The sequence below is a fragment of the Selaginella moellendorffii genome, unplaced genomic scaffold, assembly GCF_000143415.4.
Source record: "Selaginella moellendorffii unplaced genomic scaffold, v1.0 SELMOscaffold_7, whole genome shotgun sequence".
In the NCBI taxonomy this organism is placed as follows: domain Eukaryota; kingdom Viridiplantae; phylum Streptophyta; class Lycopodiopsida; order Selaginellales; family Selaginellaceae; genus Selaginella; species Selaginella moellendorffii.
This window is the reverse complement of record NW_003314268.1, coordinates 1,573,498-1,592,082: the sequence shown is the minus strand read 5'-3', so window position 1 is coordinate 1,592,082 and position 18,585 is coordinate 1,573,498. Positions and strand designations below refer to the sequence as shown.

The 18,585-nt window shown below is 43.6% G+C and overlaps 6 protein-coding genes across 10 annotated transcripts; 1 reads left to right on the top strand and 5 right to left on the bottom strand.

Annotated features, from left to right (window-relative positions):
- Positions 1-398: 398 nt before the first annotated feature.
- On the bottom strand, positions 399-3,906 carry LOC112345078 (fatty alcohol:caffeoyl-CoA acyltransferase-like). Its single transcript, XM_024671046.1, has 2 exons — positions 3,361-3,906; positions 399-3,312 (listed from the first exon to the last, which is right to left on the bottom strand). The coding sequence occupies exons 1-2, from the start codon at positions 3,859-3,861 to the stop codon at positions 2,434-2,436; spliced, it is 1,380 nt and encodes a 459-aa protein (XP_024526814.1). The 5' UTR covers positions 3,862-3,906; the 3' UTR covers positions 399-2,433.
- Positions 3,907-5,473: 1,567 nt separating this feature from the next.
- On the bottom strand, positions 5,474-9,448 carry LOC9652346 (protein RRC1). The gene is made up of 18 exons (XM_024671045.1): positions 9,344-9,448; positions 9,195-9,287; positions 8,966-9,128; positions 8,860-8,905; positions 8,724-8,793; positions 8,487-8,642; positions 8,261-8,377; positions 8,028-8,193; positions 7,867-7,979; positions 7,736-7,816; positions 7,465-7,686; positions 7,299-7,357; positions 7,062-7,149; positions 6,869-7,006; positions 6,593-6,817; positions 5,952-6,541; positions 5,743-5,900; positions 5,474-5,686 (listed from the first exon to the last, which is right to left on the bottom strand). The coding sequence occupies exons 1-18, from the start codon at positions 9,392-9,394 to the stop codon at positions 5,535-5,537; spliced, it is 2,688 nt and encodes an 895-aa protein (XP_024526813.1). The 5' UTR covers positions 9,395-9,448; the 3' UTR covers positions 5,474-5,534.
- Positions 9,449-9,466: 18 nt separating this feature from the next.
- Positions 9,467-10,855, bottom strand: LOC9652803 (nudix hydrolase 26, chloroplastic). Of its 3 annotated transcripts, none has more exons than XM_024671043.1 (7): positions 10,805-10,855; positions 10,304-10,448; positions 10,197-10,247; positions 10,042-10,134; positions 9,894-9,988; positions 9,719-9,833; positions 9,467-9,651 (listed from the first exon to the last, which is right to left on the bottom strand). In XM_024671043.1, the coding sequence occupies exons 2-7, from the start codon at positions 10,376-10,378 to the stop codon at positions 9,583-9,585; spliced, it is 498 nt and encodes a 165-aa protein (XP_024526811.1). In that variant the 5' UTR covers positions 10,379-10,448; positions 10,805-10,855; the 3' UTR covers positions 9,467-9,582. The 3 variants fall into 3 exon arrangements, with proteins under 3 accessions (XP_024526811.1, XP_024526812.1, XP_002966223.2); XM_024671044.1 differs by lacking the exon at positions 10,805-10,855 and adding an exon at positions 10,498-10,573; XM_002966177.2 differs by having other exon boundaries at positions 10,304-10,855.
- Positions 10,856-11,123: 268 nt separating this feature from the next.
- On the top strand, positions 11,124-11,911 carry LOC9652345. The gene is made up of 5 exons (XM_002966522.2): positions 11,124-11,226; positions 11,282-11,406; positions 11,466-11,576; positions 11,634-11,721; positions 11,781-11,911. Exons 1-5 carry the CDS (start codon positions 11,155-11,157, stop codon positions 11,889-11,891), a joined length of 507 nt encoding a protein of 168 aa, XP_002966568.1. The 5' UTR covers positions 11,124-11,154; the 3' UTR covers positions 11,892-11,911.
- Positions 11,581-14,662, bottom strand: LOC9652344 (ubiquitin-like-specific protease 1D). 3 transcript variants are annotated; one of them, XM_024671379.1, is made up of 18 exons: positions 14,247-14,662; positions 14,138-14,164; positions 14,055-14,067; positions 13,936-13,988; positions 13,735-13,883; positions 13,635-13,680; positions 13,532-13,582; positions 13,374-13,477; positions 13,286-13,324; positions 13,135-13,230; positions 12,976-13,075; positions 12,838-12,932; positions 12,663-12,788; positions 12,523-12,601; positions 12,365-12,475; positions 12,177-12,289; positions 11,860-12,123; positions 11,581-11,784 (listed from the first exon to the last, which is right to left on the bottom strand). In XM_024671379.1, the coding sequence occupies exons 1-16, from the start codon at positions 14,649-14,651 to the stop codon at positions 12,191-12,193; spliced, it is 1,593 nt and encodes a 530-aa protein (XP_024527147.1). In that variant the 5' UTR covers positions 14,652-14,662; the 3' UTR covers positions 11,581-11,784; positions 11,860-12,123; positions 12,177-12,190. The 3 variants fall into 3 exon arrangements, with proteins under 3 accessions (XP_024527147.1, XP_024527149.1, XP_024527148.1); XM_024671381.1 differs by lacking the exon at positions 11,581-11,784 and having other exon boundaries at positions 11,915-12,003; positions 12,069-12,123; XM_024671380.1 differs by lacking the exon at positions 11,581-11,784 and having other exon boundaries at positions 11,921-12,021; positions 12,069-12,123.
- LOC9652343 lies at positions 14,633-15,143 on the bottom strand. Its single transcript, XM_002966175.2, has one exon. It carries the CDS (start codon positions 15,099-15,101, stop codon positions 14,694-14,696), a length of 408 nt encoding a protein of 135 aa, XP_002966221.1. The 5' UTR covers positions 15,102-15,143; the 3' UTR covers positions 14,633-14,693.
- Positions 15,144-18,585: the final 3,442 nt, after the last annotated feature.

The window sequence follows — 18,585 nt, the reverse complement described above, 5'->3', positions numbered from 1 at the left end:
TATGCATTCTCTTATAAGAAAAGCTAGCAAATATGAAACAACAAATAATATAAAGTAATAAAACTGACATAAAAAAAATATACTTGCATTCATTCACCACGACCTAGATAGTATTTATCAAGAGCACCTTTAAGCTTCTAAAATAGGAAAAAATGTATATTGGTTAGAAAACTGTTTATTTTTAAATATCATCATAAATAATGACTTAAATTCCCATCTTTACCACTATGTTTATAACTTTGTTTTTTGGACTTAAAATTTAGTCATAAATAAGAACTAAACATAACAATTACATATTTTCTGGTCAAAACTACATTTTTTTTGTTTATAACTATTATAAATTATTTAAATAAGAATTTATAATTTTCTAATATAAAACTATTGTGTCTTAAATTTAGTTACAAATATCAATTGAAGCCATTAATGCAATAAGTGGGGTTAGCAATCTCAAGCTTCAGCTTATCTTCTGTTTTCGAACCTGCCTCCAAATATGCAGGGAATGGATTAGCAGCAGCAGAGCTACGGTGCTCTATCCATCGCAAACTTATCAGGAACAACGTGGAGCTAGCATAGAAGATTATAGTGTGACACATCGTTTTCTTTTGTCTTCTTGCAGCACCTGTCATGTGTCTGCTTGAGCTGGAAGACGATTACACTGCTGGAAGAGTATTGAATCGCTGGAACACGTGAAAGGTTCTCGGTGCTTGGATGTGGTGGATACACCATAAAAGTAAAGAGTGTTTGTTCTTTCATTTCGATTCGAGAGTTTCTAAGGACCAGGCAGTGTGAACTTCGAGAGTTTCGTGCTCTCGTTTAAGGTTTCCACCAGGAATGGCGAAGATGAAGATCTCGATGGCGATCTTCCTCATTTTCTCAGTCCAAACAGCAGCTCGAGAGGAGAGTGTCCACTACTGCTTCGGTGACGATGACTGCTCTTGCAATCGCAGCTGCGTTTACTACCTTCGAAGCTATCGCCAGTGCCTCGGTGGCGAGGAGAGAGAGCTGGATCTTTCAGCCAGGAACGCTCTCAAGGACATACCCAAAAGGATCTAGAAGACTCCGCCAGTCACACCCTGTCTGCACTAAAACAAAATCTATGACGGCGAGCCTAGAGCGCTGTAGTCATGGCTCATATAGAGGTGGCTTGCATGTCTATGGAGGCCGTCCTGAACATGACAGTCTCGAGAGTGTCAAAACATAGCGGAAGCGTCGTGTGGACAATGTGGCTCTGATCTACTCAACTCCAGCCAACGTGGATCTATGAGGTGGCAACTCCTCCTCATGTCATGAGAAAGCGTACATCTCCAACTGAGAGTCATAGTTTCCAGCGTTGGAGAGCTTTCACAGCACTTGACTGAGAAGAACGGGGTCTTCCATCTCTTTGCCGTGGAATCTCACTCCTGGGCAAACGAGAAGCTTTTCATGGCGTTGATAGTGTGAACAAGTTCTAATCTTCCACCGCATGAAAAATCGGCGGGAGCTAAATCTCCAGCTCTGCTCGTTGTCCAGGGGAGTTTCCACGACCACAAGTGACGGGGATTTGCCGCAGCTTATATCGAACTACGAAATGCCATGCCCTGGTTTTATCCAGGACTTGGTGATTGAGAGGCGACATTCATGATCAGGAGAGGACATTGCGTTTCATGGAGCAACCACTCTCTCAGCCTCTTCAAATCCCCCAGCTCGTCCCAGCAGATCGATCATGCAGCAGTGCTCGCTCAAAGTCCCGGCTTGTTTGAGCTCGTTGAAGAGCTTGAGCACTTCCTGGCGTTGCCGTGCTGCACGTTGGCGGAGATCATCGTGTTCCAGCACAGGCCATTGAACGTGGATCTCGCGAGGCTGAGAGCTCCACACTTTCTGTAAGTGGTGACGACCACGATCACGCTCACGCGAATTCCACTAGCAAGGATCCGAGATTCTAGCCATGGCCAAACTTGAGGACGCCTCCAAGACGCTCGCGATCCAGCATCGTGTCGAGCTCGCTAAAGACTCGGAGCGCTTCCCTGTGCTGTCCGTTTTGGGCATACGCCGCCATCATCGCGCAACGTGACCGCATTTCCCCAGCGCATAAGCTCCATTCCCTCGATTTCGGGAGTGGAAAATTTTACAGCAGATTCTATTCCCGGGACCGGCGCAGGCTTCCAGGAAAAAAAAAATGGCAAGCCATTTGGCTTGACTCCCTCCAAATCCATGGAGGAGCTCGAGAGCGCCTCTGTAATGCCCATTCCGGGCAAATTCTGGGAACATAGCAGTCAAGGAGACAGCATTCGTCTCTTTCATCCAGCCAAAAGCCGCGGTGGCCCGATCCATTATCTGGAGCTTCCCGTGCATGTCAACAATAACGGTACCATCAGAAACATCTGTCTCGAAGATCCTCGCCTTGATTTCCATGCCGTCCCGCGGTGAGGGGCAAAGAGACAACTTTATATTGTTTCAAACCTGTGGAAAACTAAGCTTTCTCATCGCGTGACTTGTGAGCCCAATATATGCTACCACATCACCTTCCTCCTTCCCTGGGAAATAGTATAGCTTGCTATCCTCAGAAGGACGAACCAGCGTCATTCCAACCGGCTTTCCAAATCCAAAGTCCTCGAAAACCGGGAAGTAGAACGAACTTCCAACGATCAATGCTGTTTCCCTCTTAGATTGAGGAAAAGCTGTGAAGCCCCTGTCGCCACTGCTCACAACCTTTGAGTAGAGACCCGCGCCTTCCTCCGTGAGCAAATCACCGATCTTTTTCTTGAGAAGATCCGCCCCATTTCTCAGCTCATTTCCCTCAGCTCGTAGGCTCGAGACTTTGGTGGAAACGTGATCATACACCACGGCCATTCCTACGAATCCCTTCGGCACAGTCTTGATCCGTCCTCTACAGTTTGCTGCAAATAAAAGAGTAGTGGTTTCGTCATCCTTGAGATCTCTCGCAGCGTTAACTCTGGACCATATGAAACTCGTGAGAAGCTGGAACGAGCTGAACCCTGGATTCTCGAGCTTCATCTTTTGGATCATCTCCTTCTTGAATGCAAAGCACTTCATGTCATACTCCGCGGACTGCGATGTTGACTTGGTGCTTACTTTCAGTAAATCCGCGTTGCAGACCCTTTCAAACCCTGCTCGAAGCTCAAAATCTGTGGGATGATCGTCCGAGACCGCAATGCATGGTGGAGTTTCCACGACCACGGGCTTGAGTGACATAGATTTACCACAACAGACCTCGGCCCATGACTTGACAAAGTTCCAGGTCCCAGCTCCATCTAAAAGCTGGTGATTGAACTTGATGGAGATGCAAATGCCTCCACAAGAAAGCTCTGTCACCTACATACGATTCGACTTGATTATCAATGCGGATATATATTGAAGTACCTGGATGATGAACAGAGGAGCATCGAAGGACCATGGAATTGTCAATATATCGTAGTCTCCACATTGTGCCAGATCTTCCACTAGTTTTGCTGGAATCCCCTCGAAATGACCACTCACTTCATCCTTTGCGAGCTCCTCAACAGTAACTCCAGTAGCACTGGCTTCAATGAAGAGCACGCCTTTGTCATTGCAAACCACATCCATCCGGAGTCCATTCTCGCTGTCACTCACAAGCAATCTCCCTGCCAGGGGATAAAACTCCACCAGCGCCTTGGCAAGAGAACTCTTGAGATTTGCTACAATGGCCCCGAAGGAGAGATGGGGAGGAGGCTTTCGGAAGAAGAGAAGGCGAGTCCTGTAAGGCACGAACCAAATCATATGAGAAGCAGCACAGAGACGCATTTGCTTCTTCCTCTCCAACAGATCGACATTCTCCGGGCTGTAACTTGGAGAAACCAAGCAAATGTTGGTCACTGTGATCCTGGAAGACTCCAGCGCCATAGCCAAAACTTCTGACTTTAGAGGAGAGAGAGAAGGCTCGACCAAACTTCTGCTTTACTGAATCAAAGGTGATAAGGAAACATTAATTAAATGTAGCGTATATCCTATGCCTTTAGTTTAGATGCTTGTTATGTTTTATTAGCTTCAAAAAGAATTATAGTTTATACAAACGAGCATTGTGAACATGTCTACAGGCAAGCAGCACTCTGGGAATAGTTTGATCATACTACTGTGAAGTAAGTCTAGGTTTTTTTATTCGAATCTCCACAATGAACTCAACGTAGCTGATGATTTCTGGAATCTCATGGTTACTTTGATGCTAGAGCTCGGAAGAGATGGTTCTTCGTTTCGTTACATCGCCGCCATGGATAATGTAAGGATCGTCGAGGAAGACAAAGAACTAGAAGTCGAGCAGCCAAAATCCTGGTTTACTGTCACTCGAAGAAGAACGCCTGTTTGGTTTTCAACAAGTCACGGAGGATTATCAAGACTGGCCAGGACATATGCAGGGAATGGATCAGCAGCTGCAAAGCTACAGTGCAGCAGAAAACAAGAGAGACGCCGTCACTTAACATAATTTCAGTGAAGGGAGCTCACTGCCGTACCGCTGAACTTTCTATGGAGAGAGCTACACACGCAAAGAAACGTCAATCATATGAAGTCTCCACGACGGATGAGAGAACTTGCGACAAGGAAGTTCTTCACTGGAAAAATCTTTGCGTTTTTGCTTACTTTAAGTTATGTAATGTTTTCCTTCTGTGAATTCCCAAAATCGGAGCGACCAAATCCAACCACCAAAGCAGTGCAAACTTTGTTCTCAACATAACTCCCCGAAGATTTCCGTATCGCCCAGCCAAATATCTCGAGCTCCTGGAAAACTTCGGAACAGCGTGGAGCTAGCATAGATTGTGACGGCCCGCAAAGACTATAGTGTGACGCATCGTTTTCTTTTGTCCTCTTGCAGCAGCTGTCATGAGATTTCTCTTGAGCTGGAAGACGATTACTCGGCTGGAAGAGTATTAAATCTCTGGAACAGGTGAAAGTTTCTTCCCAGGATCCACAGTTTTGGCGCTTTGATGCGGTGGATACACCACTAGGACCATAAAAGTAGAGAGTGTTCTTTCTTTCTTTTCGATTCGAGAGTTTCGAAGGAGAAGATTAGTGTGAACTTCAAGCGAGCCTCTCTTGTTCTTTCTTCTTTCCAGGGAGAAGGTTTCCACCAGGAATGGCGATGTTGAAGGCTGGGATGGTCAAGATCTCGATGTTGGTCGTGGCGATCTTCCTCATTTTCTCAGTCCAAACAGCAGCTCGGGAGGAGAGTGTCCACTACTGCTTCGGTGACGATGACTGCTCTTGCCATCGCAGCTGCGTTTACTACCTTCGCAGCTATGGCCGGTGCCTCAGCGGCGCGGAGAAAGAGCTGGCTCTATCAGCCCGGAACGCTCTCAAGCTCAAGATCAAGCCATCACTGCCAGAAGAAACTTCTAAGTACTAGCCGAGTTTGAGATCTTGAGCTTCTAGATCGCCCAAACTTGCCTTGGTTGAATCGAGCAATCATGATCGAGCACGGTTTCCCGGCCAACTCGAATGATCAAGATCGTTCTAAGCTTAGTGACTTAAAAGAATTTCTGGACAAAGCCCACTTTATAATGAAGCAAGCAAGCAAGCAACCTTCACTTTCTTGCTCTTCTCTCTCTCTCCCTTCTATCTTTGCTACCTCGCTCCCTTTCTTTCGATCTACCCTTGCCGCGCATTGGAGGACTCCGGCTGCGGCTCCGGCTCCTGGTTCGTTTCCTGGAGAAGACGTCCCTCCTCTCGTTTCGATCTACAAGTTTTGATGGTCTAAGAGACTGGAGAACTATAAAATGTGAATCTTCTTACCGGAGCCTCGGGAAGAATCCTCCACGCCAATATCTGACTCCAGCTTTTTCCTGTGTTGCATTACTTTCCTCTCGATCTCCTCCACGTTTCTCGAGCCTCTCTCCTCTAGCGAGTCCCTGTACTCCATCACCGACACCTCCAGCCTTCTCAACTTTTGCCTGTTACAAAGCGAAGTCGATCAGTCAGTACCAAGTGAGAGAGTGACTTGCCTTCTTTCTTCGTCTATTCTTCTATCGTTGTCCATGCGCCTCTCGAACACTTCGTCTCCAGAGGAATACCCCACCCTTCCATCGTTTCTATCCTCCTCTTCACTGCCGTCATCCTCTTTCGACCACTTTGAAGCAGGCAAGATGGTTTTCTTCCGCGTATCGGCAGGATCATCATCGAAACGCTTGACCGGCCTTTGCCTCGCAGCCTTGTGCAAGTCGTTTCTTCCATTCCCAGCCTTCTGTTTCTCGGACTCTTCCAGATTTAATAGCCGGGCCACCATGATCCCTTTCCCTCCTCGTATGCATAGACCATTGTGACGGCATCTTCTTTCTAGTTCCGCACAGGGCAAGCTCATCAACTCGGCTGCAGGCTCTCCTTGGCAAACCGCAAGAGCGGCTTCATGAACTCTTTCCTCGTCCATACTCTGCTCATCTTCCAGTCCAGCTGGTGGAGCATCTCCACAGAGAGCATGGAAGCCAGGAACACCAGAGCTTCCAGAGCGTAGAAAAGTGACTCTTAATCCATTTACGTAGGCATCCGTAAATAAAAACCAGTCCGCCCAAACCTGTAAGACTTTCAGCACGCGCTCCTGCAAGAGAATAGCTAGTCAGCGTTCACGAACAAATATGATGCACATTACCTTCAGTGCTTCGGCTGTTATTCGTCCTGTTATATTGCGGTATAAGTCATTGAAACTCTCCACAATATCTGGTAGCCGAGCTTCAAAATTGGTGCGATAAGCCGATGCATTCTTCACCGGAGCACTGCTGTTATGTAGTATATCAGATACGAGCATAAGCCTCGCCACTTTAGTTGGAATTGGTGTTTCCTTGATTGTAAGAGACTCCGTCAAGACATCAACCACCTGCAAGACGCACAAAGTGTTTTTTTTTTTCAGAGAAACACCAAACCATACCTCTCCAGAAGCTTCAGAGTTGTCAAGAGCAAAACCCATTGCATCTCTTATTTGACTTCTTTCAAGCGTCAAACCACGTAACATATCTTCAAACTCGTCACGTTGGGCATCCGCGAGTGATCTTTCAAACGTATCTCTCTGTAAATCAACCTTAGAAGCAAGAAAAAAAAACGAGGAAAATTAGAGGTCTTACCCTGACTCTGCCAGCAGCAAAAGTTGATGCTTTCTCATGCTCGGGACTTCTTACAGCATCTTGCTGAGGTAACGGAGGAGGAACCCATCTGATCAATTAAATCCATCAGAAACAGCAAAAATATTCACTCCCTCGTGTATCCAATACTACCAACTCTAAGCCAATGGAGCTCTATAAGCGAGTCCAAACGAACTTGAGAAGATAAAAAAAGAATAGAAAGAAAAACACAACACTCACCGCCCACTACCCGTGATCATGATGAAAGGCTCTGTCCTCCATCTTTGAAGTGTGTCTCCCTACATTTCATATAAGAAACTACTCGTCAGATTGTCCAGCAATCATAACCAGGCATGAAAAAGCTCAAGAAAATGAAAACTACAAACCCCACCCCAGTAAGCCATACCTGAGCAAAAGAATAGAGTCGCCAGACATAGTATGTGTGCTCGGGGGATCCCAGATCAAATAAAAAGTTAAATAAAGTGTTACCACGGCCTCTTTCCATAATGGCTTGCTCGAAAGGACAGCCATCGTCAAGAACATACATAGCCACGGTATCTATAACATGTCGAAGATGACTGTTTGACGGTGGAACCACCTCAATATCAGGAACATTGGGTGTCAGCACCTACAAAAACATTGTCTTGATAAGGAAGCAAGTGCTTTAAAAAGCTTACCACTTCAGCATTTTGAGTATTAACTGAAACGGCAGAAGGAGCCCCTGGGCCAGACCATGCAACATCAGCTGTGGCACCACCCTGCAAAGCGACGTCTCTACACAACTTTCGATTGCAAAAAACCAACGTACCTCTTTCGACCGTATAGCCATTTGGCCAGGAGGAGGAGCAGGAAGAGCCTGGGCTGGAAGAGCGACTGCTTTACCCCAGCCGATGCGCAACTCATACTCGTATACAACAACACCTACAAACAAAATAATCAGGAAAGAATGAAGAAGAAAAACTTCTCAACCTTGCATCTCGTCTTTTGCAGCTTGAGCTTCACCCCTGTTCATAAAAGCAACAAATCCACAATTACGCTGCCTTCTTCTTTCCTCTTCTGTTCGTGGCCACATAATCTTGACGCTGGCAATTGGTCCAAAACGACCGAACGTCCTCAGCAGGAAGTTTTCATCGACCTGAAACCAGTGCATATATATATATATATATATCAAGAGAGAGAACGAGAAAACATAGAAGCTTTACCTGCGGTGAGAGATTTCCAACGTAGAGATTGGTCGTCTGTGGATCACCATCATCAAACGATCCAGGAAGCTTGCCGTTCGGATCTTCTTCGGGAAGCTCGTCGAAACGACTGGGAGGCTGGACACAGAAGGTAAGCCGGTTATTCACGAAAACGTTTAGCTTTTGCAGGACGATTTTGGCCCCAAGCGAGCGCGGACCAACTGAAAGCTATATAGTATATAACTACCGTTGAAGTGCCTCGTGGTTTTCCATCTCGTTGTCGATGCTCTCGGTCTTGATGGCGCTTCTCCCTCATTTCTTGTTCTTTTTTCAGCTCTTCCATAAAATTATCTATGTTGCGGGGTTTGCCACGATCTTTTTCCTTGGCTTTCTCTTCATCCTTCTAAAGTAACGTGCAAATTTGAGTTGATAAGAGAATGAGGCTCTTCAGTTCATTTATCAAAAACCTGTAATCAACATGTACCTTCTTGTCAGATTCCTTGTCCTTATTTACACTTGCTGCCAATCCAGGCGGAATGAAAGATGGCACATACCTGGAGGAAACAAAAACAAAGAAAACTTTGAGCAAAGAAGAAGAAACTTGTGACTAGAAATTATACCTGCTGCCAGGTTTTTTTGCGGAGGAAGGCACTCTCGTCACAGGACCTGTGAGTCAATAAAAAACACGATCAAAATTCGAGAACCAGGAGGAACAAGGCAACATACTCTCCGAGCTACTCTTGTCTCTCTCCTTTTCCGAGGTGGCCTTTACTCGTTCGTTTGGATTCATAACTCCACCGCGAACAAATGCTTTGCTGCCTGGAGTGTCATCAGCCTTGAACGACTCGACAAACTCTTCGTAGAGACGGGCAGCTTCTTCGTCGGCACGCTACAATCGAGAGAATAAAAAGAAAGAAAGATGAAACAATCGAAACTCCCAATCACTTCTTCATACCTTCTTCTTAGCCTCTTCTTCTTCCCTGTGCTTCTGAAAGGGCGTCTTCTTCCGGACAACGGAGAATGCCGGTATTTTGTCTTGCGAATCCGACTGAGGCGGCAGAGGAGAATCGTCAATCCTTCCAATCGATTCAAGCTCAGACTTACATTTGAGGGACGCTCGGCGCCCCCGGAGGAAGATTGGAGCCGCAGCGCCATCGCAGTGTGCCGCAGAGAAGCGCGAGCTCCACAAAACCTACACCATAGAGTTCGTTTTAGGGTTCATGGAAAAGAAGAGGAAGCAAACTCTTTTTTATTCTTAAAGAGCTACATCGACGGATGAAAATCTGCCACGCGGCAAAATCTTGAACGTACGCGGGGGCATTCATTAGAAAAATGCTTTTTATCTAGGCCTGGATCATCGGCGTGAAAACTTTGAATACTTGTTCGTAGACTGGCTTCTTGAACTCTACGGCCTGGAAGAACACAGACATTTAAAAGCCACGAGAGATTTCGAGAAAGGAGAGATTTTTGAGATCTTACTGCTTGGATTACATCTGGAACTGGCAGCCATTTCCACTCGGCAAATTCAGCAGCCTCTTTGCCATCACCAGCAAGATCAATCTCACTCTCGTCTCCGGCAAATCTGAAGAGAAACCTGTCGAAGAAAAACAAACAAAATGTCTCGTCTCAGGAACCACGTAGAGACGAAGTTTACCACTTCTGTGCTTGACCCGTCCATTCTTTCCCCCAGAGCCGGGTGATCTTCGCTTTCACATCGGGAGGAAAGTCGTAAGTCAGCCACTCTGGAACCTGCGAGAAGCATCAATGAAAAAGGAGCATAAAAAATCGTTCTTTTGACTCACCTCTCCAAGAACTTCCACTGAAGTAACTCCAGTCTCCTCTCGTAGCTCTCGGATCGCAGCTTCTCGTGGCTCCTCCCCCTTGTCAACACCTCCCTATCGAAAAAGAAAAGATCTAGCTACGATCAGAAGGGAGGAAAGAAAAAACGATCTCATACCTGAGGCATTTGCCAGGATCCAGGAACATCGAGCCTGTTCGCAACAAAGACCTGGACAAGAAGTAAGTCTCTGAAAGAAACAAACGATCCAAGGCGCGAGTTTTCACCTGGTTTTTCTTGTTGATGAGACAAACACCGACATTGGCTCTGTATCCCGGCGGAGGAACGCTAACGATGGCCATCACCCGGCCTTGATCGCCCACTCTAGCGGCTACACGACTCTCTCGATCCTCCCTCTTAGCAGTGAGAGGCCTGGTAAAACCAAGTCCTTGAGCATGAACCTCGGACAAAAGACACGCACAAGGAAACGTGTTTGCAGGCGCTGCTAAAAGCCGAGAGTGACAAAATGGAAGACGAAGAAACGCATCAGCTTGTCGAATGGTAGCAATCATCGCAGGAAGAAACGCATGGCCCACTGGGAAAGGGAAGAAATCACCAGAAACTCGAGAAAATCTATGGCTTGCAGTGGCAGGAGAGAGCGATTGGCACAATTCTCACAAGAATTGAAGTCAACACTCGCTCTTGTCGCTTAATGCGATCAAATGTCCTGCCGCCGACAGCCTAGCGAATAGGGAAATCGAAGAAAACGAGTGATTTGTGCTGCAAACCTGGCGCTCCTGGCGATGGGCGCCGCGGGCCCCTTGCTCGCCAACAATAAACCTAAACGAAAAGCCCTAGATTTCCTTCCGTGCAAATTCGAATGGAAAACGTGGGCAGTGCCGTACGATTTTCCCGGGCTCATGACATTAAGCAGTTAGTTGACACGTGTCGCGGTCTTGTAAGCCCTAATTCTGTGACGCAGCGTCTCTTGGTCGAATGGAGGAGAAGATCGTTGAGAAGAGCGAACGAAGAGAGCATTGAGCACCGAGGGGGGGGAATTTTAGGGCGAATGGGCGGGAGGATAGGGTTTCTATAGCGCCGCGCGGAGGAAGGAGAAGGAATCGAGGATCCTCTAGCGATGTTGCCGTGCCGGCAGAGCATTCTCAACAGGCGGCCTCGATCGGCCATCGCCTACGCCAAGAATGAAGAGGTGAGTGTCTGTTTCTCGCGCGATCATCGTCGAAAATTTTCCTCTGGTTTGGCAGAATATCGACAAGGAGTATCACGATCAGTTGGAGCTCCTCAAGATCCAGCAGGAGAAGTATTACATGAAGGAGGCGGAGGTGAAGCAGCGGGTTTCGCCAAACCGGGACGAGACAAGGAGGCGTCAGTAAGTGAGAATTTCATTCTTTTTCCCCAGGGAAGAAGTTTGTCCAAGCGTTTTTCCAGGCAGGAGCTCAAAGGTTGCATGGAAGAGCAACTTAAGATCAAAGAGTCCGAGAGGATCCGGAGAGCCCACGAAGATCACGACTTGAATTGCTACAACGAGTACCTAAGCAAGTAAGAAATCCAAACCTCTCCATTTTCTTCATCGTTTTGGTGGAAACTTTGTGACAGATTTGCTCCACATTCTCTAAACCATGACATGGGACGAATCCAACATAAGAAAGACTACCTCAAACAGCTTATGGAGGACAACATACGGGTACCCTTTTCCTTTTCTCTCTTCGTTTTGGATAGCTTTCCACTTCGCGTGTTCACCAGGTTGCTGAAATGAAAAGGGAGTTAGAAAAGAAGGAAAAACAACGAGAAATAGAGCTAGATCATATCAGAGCCAAAACACCTTGTTGCTGGAATCGGCGTCATTACATATAACTCGCAAAACGCTGGCCAGAATGTAGAGCTTTCAACAAGGGAAGACTAGTAATGTGTTATTCTCATAAATACATCGCTCACAGGAATTCCGGTGCTACCATATACATTGTTCCTGTTGGACAAAAAATCTCTGGAACTGGGTGACGCTAATTTTCATTGGCAAACCGCAAGAGCTACCTCTGATCGAGGGGAGAAAAATGCTCGCCAAGGCTCGCAGGAATCATATGTGCATCTAAAAACAAAGGATCCATTAAACGAAAAGAACTTCCGCAAGGATTTTAGTACCTTGTTAGACCACGTCATTCAGGACTTGTCGCTTCGAAAAGGTTTTCTAGAATTTCTCTGATTGTCCATCGCAACATCGAAGCATCGGAAGGTTTGAACCAGCGTTTGCCAAACTGCATAGAAAACAATGAAACACATAAGAACGAAAGTTCGTTCCAATACAATAGAATCGAGAACAAGCTTAATACCAGGCTTGTTGTGTCTGTTAGCTTGCAAGGCAGAGGAGCGGTTTCCACAAAACGCTTGATGTAATACAAGAGAAATAGCCCACAATCATACTCGTTCTCTTGCCGAGGTACCTGAAACATAACAATGTAACAGGAGAAAAGCATGAAATGAGCCGCACCTCTACTCTTTTCTTCACAGTTTCACGCCATTTAATTTCGATTGCTGTCTCCATTTGAGCATGTTCCAGTTCAAGATACCTGTAGTAGAACGAAAGAGAGGAACTTAGAGGAAATCTAGTAACACGAAATATTGACAAACTTTTGAATGTATTTGAAAAGTTCCCTGCTAGAGTGTCCATTGTCAAGCGAATCAAGATGGAAAATGTATGGCGTCAATCCCCCGTCTGACAGGGAGAAGCAGACGATAGCCAAGCTCCAGTGCAACCTGAAAAAAAGAGAGAGAGTAAAATTTTGTGAACAATAAAAAAACTTACCTGTCGTTGATTGGGAGAAAAAGATATGACTTCGAAAAAATGTCAATTCCTTTTGTCCACTTCCGTAGCTTGGAAAATGCTTCTACTTGTTTGGCCTACTGCGACTGTAAGCATTACAACGCGGACAAAGTTGTGTACCTCAGTGTCGAATGCCTCGCTAAGCTTTTTGAAGAAAAAGCTGCTGTAGAAATGGAACTTCTCTTTGCGTTCCGCATCTATAGCTTCCCTCTGGAGATACCTGATGGGTATTGCAGGGGTCAGATAGGTGGCAAGCAACATAAGATGCAGAGAACGCACTTGATGTAGAAGTCGATCACTGTGTCATTCAGAAACTCCGCTGGTTGTAAACGACTAAAGTCTCCATAATAAACCTCAAGAGCGTCGGGGTCATCCCTGTAAGAAATATAAGTTCTTAGAATGATATTGTCATCCGTGCAAAACAACATACTTGGATGGATATGCAATTTTCATATTTAAGTCCATTTTCCTGACAAAACGAAACCAATGTGTAACTTTCACAGATGAACTGTACAGACCTTCTCGCTGCAATGCGCGAGCTTGTTCTCCTTGTGGATATAGCGGCAGGTTCCATGACTTTGATCTCGTTTTCATCGTCAGATGAAAACAAAACCACCGTATCCTGATGAGTTGAACGAAATAGTACATAGATTAATCGCAATACGTCAAAGCTTACCGGAGACGAACGAGTATTCCTTCTAGCAGAAGTTTCCTCGGCATCTAATACCTACATCACGTTGAAAAACTGTATAGCTCTTCAAAGACCCTCACCCGAGTACCTGTGGAGAGAAACGATGTTGTTTACCCCGTTCGGCCACGGTTGTTCTTATCAACCAGTGTCAGAAGGCCCGACCAAAAAGCGAAAGAACGAAACCTTACTTGGAAGAAAGACCATTCGAACAACTCTTAGGCATTTCGGTGGCAGGACTCTGTTTCCTTCCTCGTTGAAACCTGAGAATTTTTAGTTCCGAATCGAACGCTCTTGGAGGGCTAAGTCCCCTCGAGAGATTGATTTCAACTTTTCTTTCCTGTAACGAAAAAAACAAATATCACTGTTTGAAACTTTCGTCTATTCCATACCTTGGAGTTTCTACCTGTGTCAATAGGTGTGTTTCGATCAGAGCCGATGCAACCTGAAATTTGGTCAGGAAAAATGGAAATTCTCAAACTTGCTTAACTTCCAGCAAATTAAAACGAACGTTTTTCAGTGATCTGCACGACCGATCAAACACTCCATCAGAAGCATACGAAGCGAACAGAACAAATAAAAAAAAATCGATACCTGTTGCAAAGATGTTGCTCCAGTTTCCTGTTCGACGCAAAAACGAAAAAAAAAAAAAAAAAACAAAGAAAAGATCTCAAGCCTGGAACGAAACCAAAACGACGCTTACCTTAGATTTCTCCCGCCGGGCTTTCTCTGCGAGCAAGGCATCCAGAAACGAAACAAGCTTTGTTTTGTCCACCTTGAGCGATGAGTCCTGTGTGTGCGACGTAAATCTTTGGATTTTTTCTTCCAGCTCGAAATCGCACAATCTCTTGGCATCGTTGGCCGGCGTATCCAAAACCATCACCGGTTCTTCGACCAGGCCATCCGTGAGGGCCTCGTAGACGTATTCTATCACCATTGCGACGCGAAAAAAGAGCTGGAATCTCTCACATTCCAGCCATGGCGATGGTCTACCCAGCCCCGGCGCTTGCCCGGCGCTTCGATCGCGCCTATCTACGAGCGCTAAAACCCTACCGCCATGGCTTGGCGCTACTACTTGGAGCTTTAGGGTTCTTGGAAGAAATTTCATGTATTACACTTTAAACACAAAAAAAAAGGAAGCATTGCTCTTTCAATCCGAGTCTTCGTCGTCTCCATCCTTCTGGATCTTCGTCTTGCGCTGGAGGTGATCGATGCGGACGAGCATGGCGGTGACGCGGTAGAGGACCCAGTAGAGGAAGAGCGCGGCGATGACGAGGAGGAGATTTCGCTGGCTCTTCATCTGGGATTTGGCGTGGTGCTCGCGCTCCACGATAGTGCACGACGGCCCCTCGCAACGTGGGTGATTCTCATACTTCCAGTACAGATCCAGGAGCAAGAAGAGCGCGAAGGGGACGATCGAAAGTAGCGGCTGGAGCGCGCTGCGCAGGACGGCGACGATTCCCTTGACAAATTTGTGAGATCCTGGGAATGTAGCGAAGAGTAACAAGATTCCTTCGGCGGCGACGACGAGAGCCAGAGCTCCCCACTCCAGAGCCATCACTAGACGAGATAAAGACCCTAGAACGCCAGAGAGGAAATAAGAGTGCTTTTACACAACGCTTTCGACGGCTAGGATGGAGAACTCCCGTGCGCGATTCAATCTCCACCGTGGGGTTGTCGTCACACGGGGGAGGGACACGCGCTTACACGTCAAATACTTTGTTGTAAGAACAAACTTGATTTTATAATCAAACCATGTGTTTGATCACCATGTAGCTTCACTCTTAGAGTTTTGGGATTTTTCTTGCCTGGAATGAGTGCCTTTCTCCAGATGAGCCAGTTGTTCCACGAATTCTTTCTTGGCATCACTGTAGAAGAAGAAGTAAAGAAAAAAAGGCTTTATGAAAGTTTTGCTGAAGTCCCACTTTGACTTTGGTTGGGAGGAAACTTTGATGGAAAAATGTGATCCCCTTGAAGTGATGGTTTTGGAAGCCTTGTAACACCAATCTTCAGTAGAGTTATACACACCCCTTAGGGATATCAAGAACTGAAAATTCTGAGTTATGTTTTATGTGACTAAGATACAATAAAACACATAGAACAGTGAAACATACTTTTTATGTAGTCTTAAGTATATACTTAGCTCATAGAGATCTCAGAGCCACCTTAAATCCCGGAATATTCTTAGATTATTCCTGTGGTTCACCCCTCCATTATGAACTATATCTATGAATGGCAGCCTTGAGAAGTTAAATAAGCTTCACATGAAGAGAGTTTAATGTAATACAGCCATGGAATAAAAATGTCAAGAAAAATAATTATGAAAAAAAAAGCAATATGGCTTTGGTCATAAAAATAAGAGGCAATATAGCCCTTTTATCCAAGTTATAACCAAAACTTAGAAACACTCTTTTCATGTCATTTTTAGTTTCCCATATAATCATTCCACTGAATCAACAACTCTTGAGTTGTCTTACAGCATATCTTCATTAATCTTTGATATTAACTAGATTAACCTTCCCAATATTAATCTTTGGGATTTGGATGATGGATTATTAAAGTGTAAATATTATTCATATGGAATGTTAAATGAATTTTTGAACTAGCCATGCCCACAATTCACTCCTTGTTAATTTTATTAGTATCAAAGTAGTAGAAAGAAACTTTTAATGATATTATCATGTAACAAGAATGCTAAATCACTAAGGTTCAGAGTGACATTAAGGATTCCATCAATTTTATTAAGGATTTCATGTTTTGCATTGACCCTTAATTTTCATGTTTGTGATTATCATTGTTACATCAAACACGCTAAGGATTATAGTATTGTACTAAATGTTTGTTATAGCCAGGAGATTGATTGTTATTTTGGAATTATGAGAACCTTATTAATCTCATAACCCTTCTGAAGACAAAATAAAGATTGATTTTTTTGTGATAAAGCTTACAGATCATACTTCTTCATGGCAAAAGAATTACATTAAAGCTAATATAAAGTTGACTTCTTGGAAAAAGTTTTTCTCACTTCATTTATCAAAAAGTTTGAAAAAGTTGATCTCATAAATTAATTGTTAAAGATTAGGTAAGGGACTTTGTCTTTGGATGTGTATACCCACAAATTTTGTGATCTTTGCATTAATCTCACAAACACTTATAATAAATTATTAAAGATGCAATGTTTCCTCAAATATTTAAACTTAGCGGATTGAAAAGATTTGAGCCTTAGTGACATTAGTCAACTTGGTCAACTCTAGTCAATAGGATGGTCTACGGTAGTCAAAATCATGACCAGCCAACCAATACTTCATATTTAAGGAAGAAATAATCGAATAATAAAGATGGCAATGAGGCTAAAAAGCTTTATTTAGATCAATAGAAAAAAGAGAGGTAAAAAGTGATTGTTTTAGTTGCCACAATGTTGGACATCAAAATGAATATTATCCTCTTGTGAAAGGATCAAAGAAAATTATTAGGTGCTAGTTAACATTGGTCAAAGGGAAACTCAAGGGTATATTAAGGCATGCTAAGGTAAGAAACCTAATTTACCCTCAATAGAGCTAACTTGGGGTGAGGAACTTTAAAAGAAGGTGTAATGTAATTTAAAAAGATTAAATTTTTGTTGTTTTGCACTGAATTATAACATAAATGTTATGTAATCTATTGTGGAAATGACTTAAGTATTTGTTATGGTCCTTTGGCAAAAGTTCAAAAACCAAACTCTTGAGTTTGTATCAACTCTCTAGAGCTCAATAATTCCATGCATAATCAATTTGTGAAAGCCCCTTGAGGGGACATTCAAATTGGTGCATTTAGTATTCTTTTCAATCCAAATATTATACACAACTTTTTAAGTTTTAACATAGTGAAGAAACTTTAGAAAAGAACTTGATAATCTACAAGGTGGTTATGGTAAATGAAGCACTTATGTTTACTGTAAATGGGCTTTAAGTGTTCTTTTGACTATTCAAAGAAATCTCAACCATCTGTCATTCTAAATTATGAATCTTGGTCGCACAAATGTTGTTCTTAGGAAGGAATGGTTTTGTAATCAAAAACTAAGGATTGATTGGGAGCACATTATTCTAAGTATTAATGTTGATGGGAATGTAATAGAGATGGACAAAAAATAGTGATACTCCATTAATTAATACTTTAGAGTTGGTGAAATGCACATATGAGGTAGTTAGTTCCCTTGACTAATGTTCTTTAGAACACATCAAAACATGCTACTATTCATAGTTGAGATGAAAAGTGTCAAATGATATTTCAGCATTTGTGTCTATTAAAGATTTCTTATCCTAAAAAGCCTTTTGTGGTGAGATGTGAGTGACATTGCTATTGGGGTTGTATTGCTTCAAGTTGGGCATTTTTTCACATACATGAGTTACAAGTTTGATGCTACATAATAGAATTAACCTACTTAAAATAAGGAGTTGTATGTTGTGATTGCTGCTATGAATATTATCTATATGAATCAAACTTTCATATAAATATAAACCATTAGTCTCTTTAGTATTTCAGTTGTTAAAAAAATCTTTAAGGCCGCCTTACTCATTAATAAGAGTTCTTATGAGAGATGTTTTTTAAGATTTAATATAAGTATGGAGGTGATAATAAAGTGGTTGGTGTATTATTCAGGATGATAAATTATATTTTATTCATGAAGCTATCCAACGAACTCTTGGATGAACTTAAGGAGTTTATTGAATTCAACTTCTTTATCATTAATATTCACAAGATTATTACTATTATGAGATAGGAGATTGAGTGTGCCATTAAGGAAGCTCTAAATATAGTAAAGATGCCTATACACAAGGATGTGATTGCATAGATGAAAGAAAAGGTGTTATAAAGTAGGCAATCTCACTATTACAATCAATGTAGACTAGAGTACATTCCATTGGCATTTGAAAAACATGAGCTGAAAAAAAGTATATCCAATCAAGGGTGTAGATGGGATGAAAGTAATTCTTTAGCAAATTTTGCTGCAATGCAAGAATATTACAATGTAGGGTCTCATATATGCTAATGGGGAGTTATGA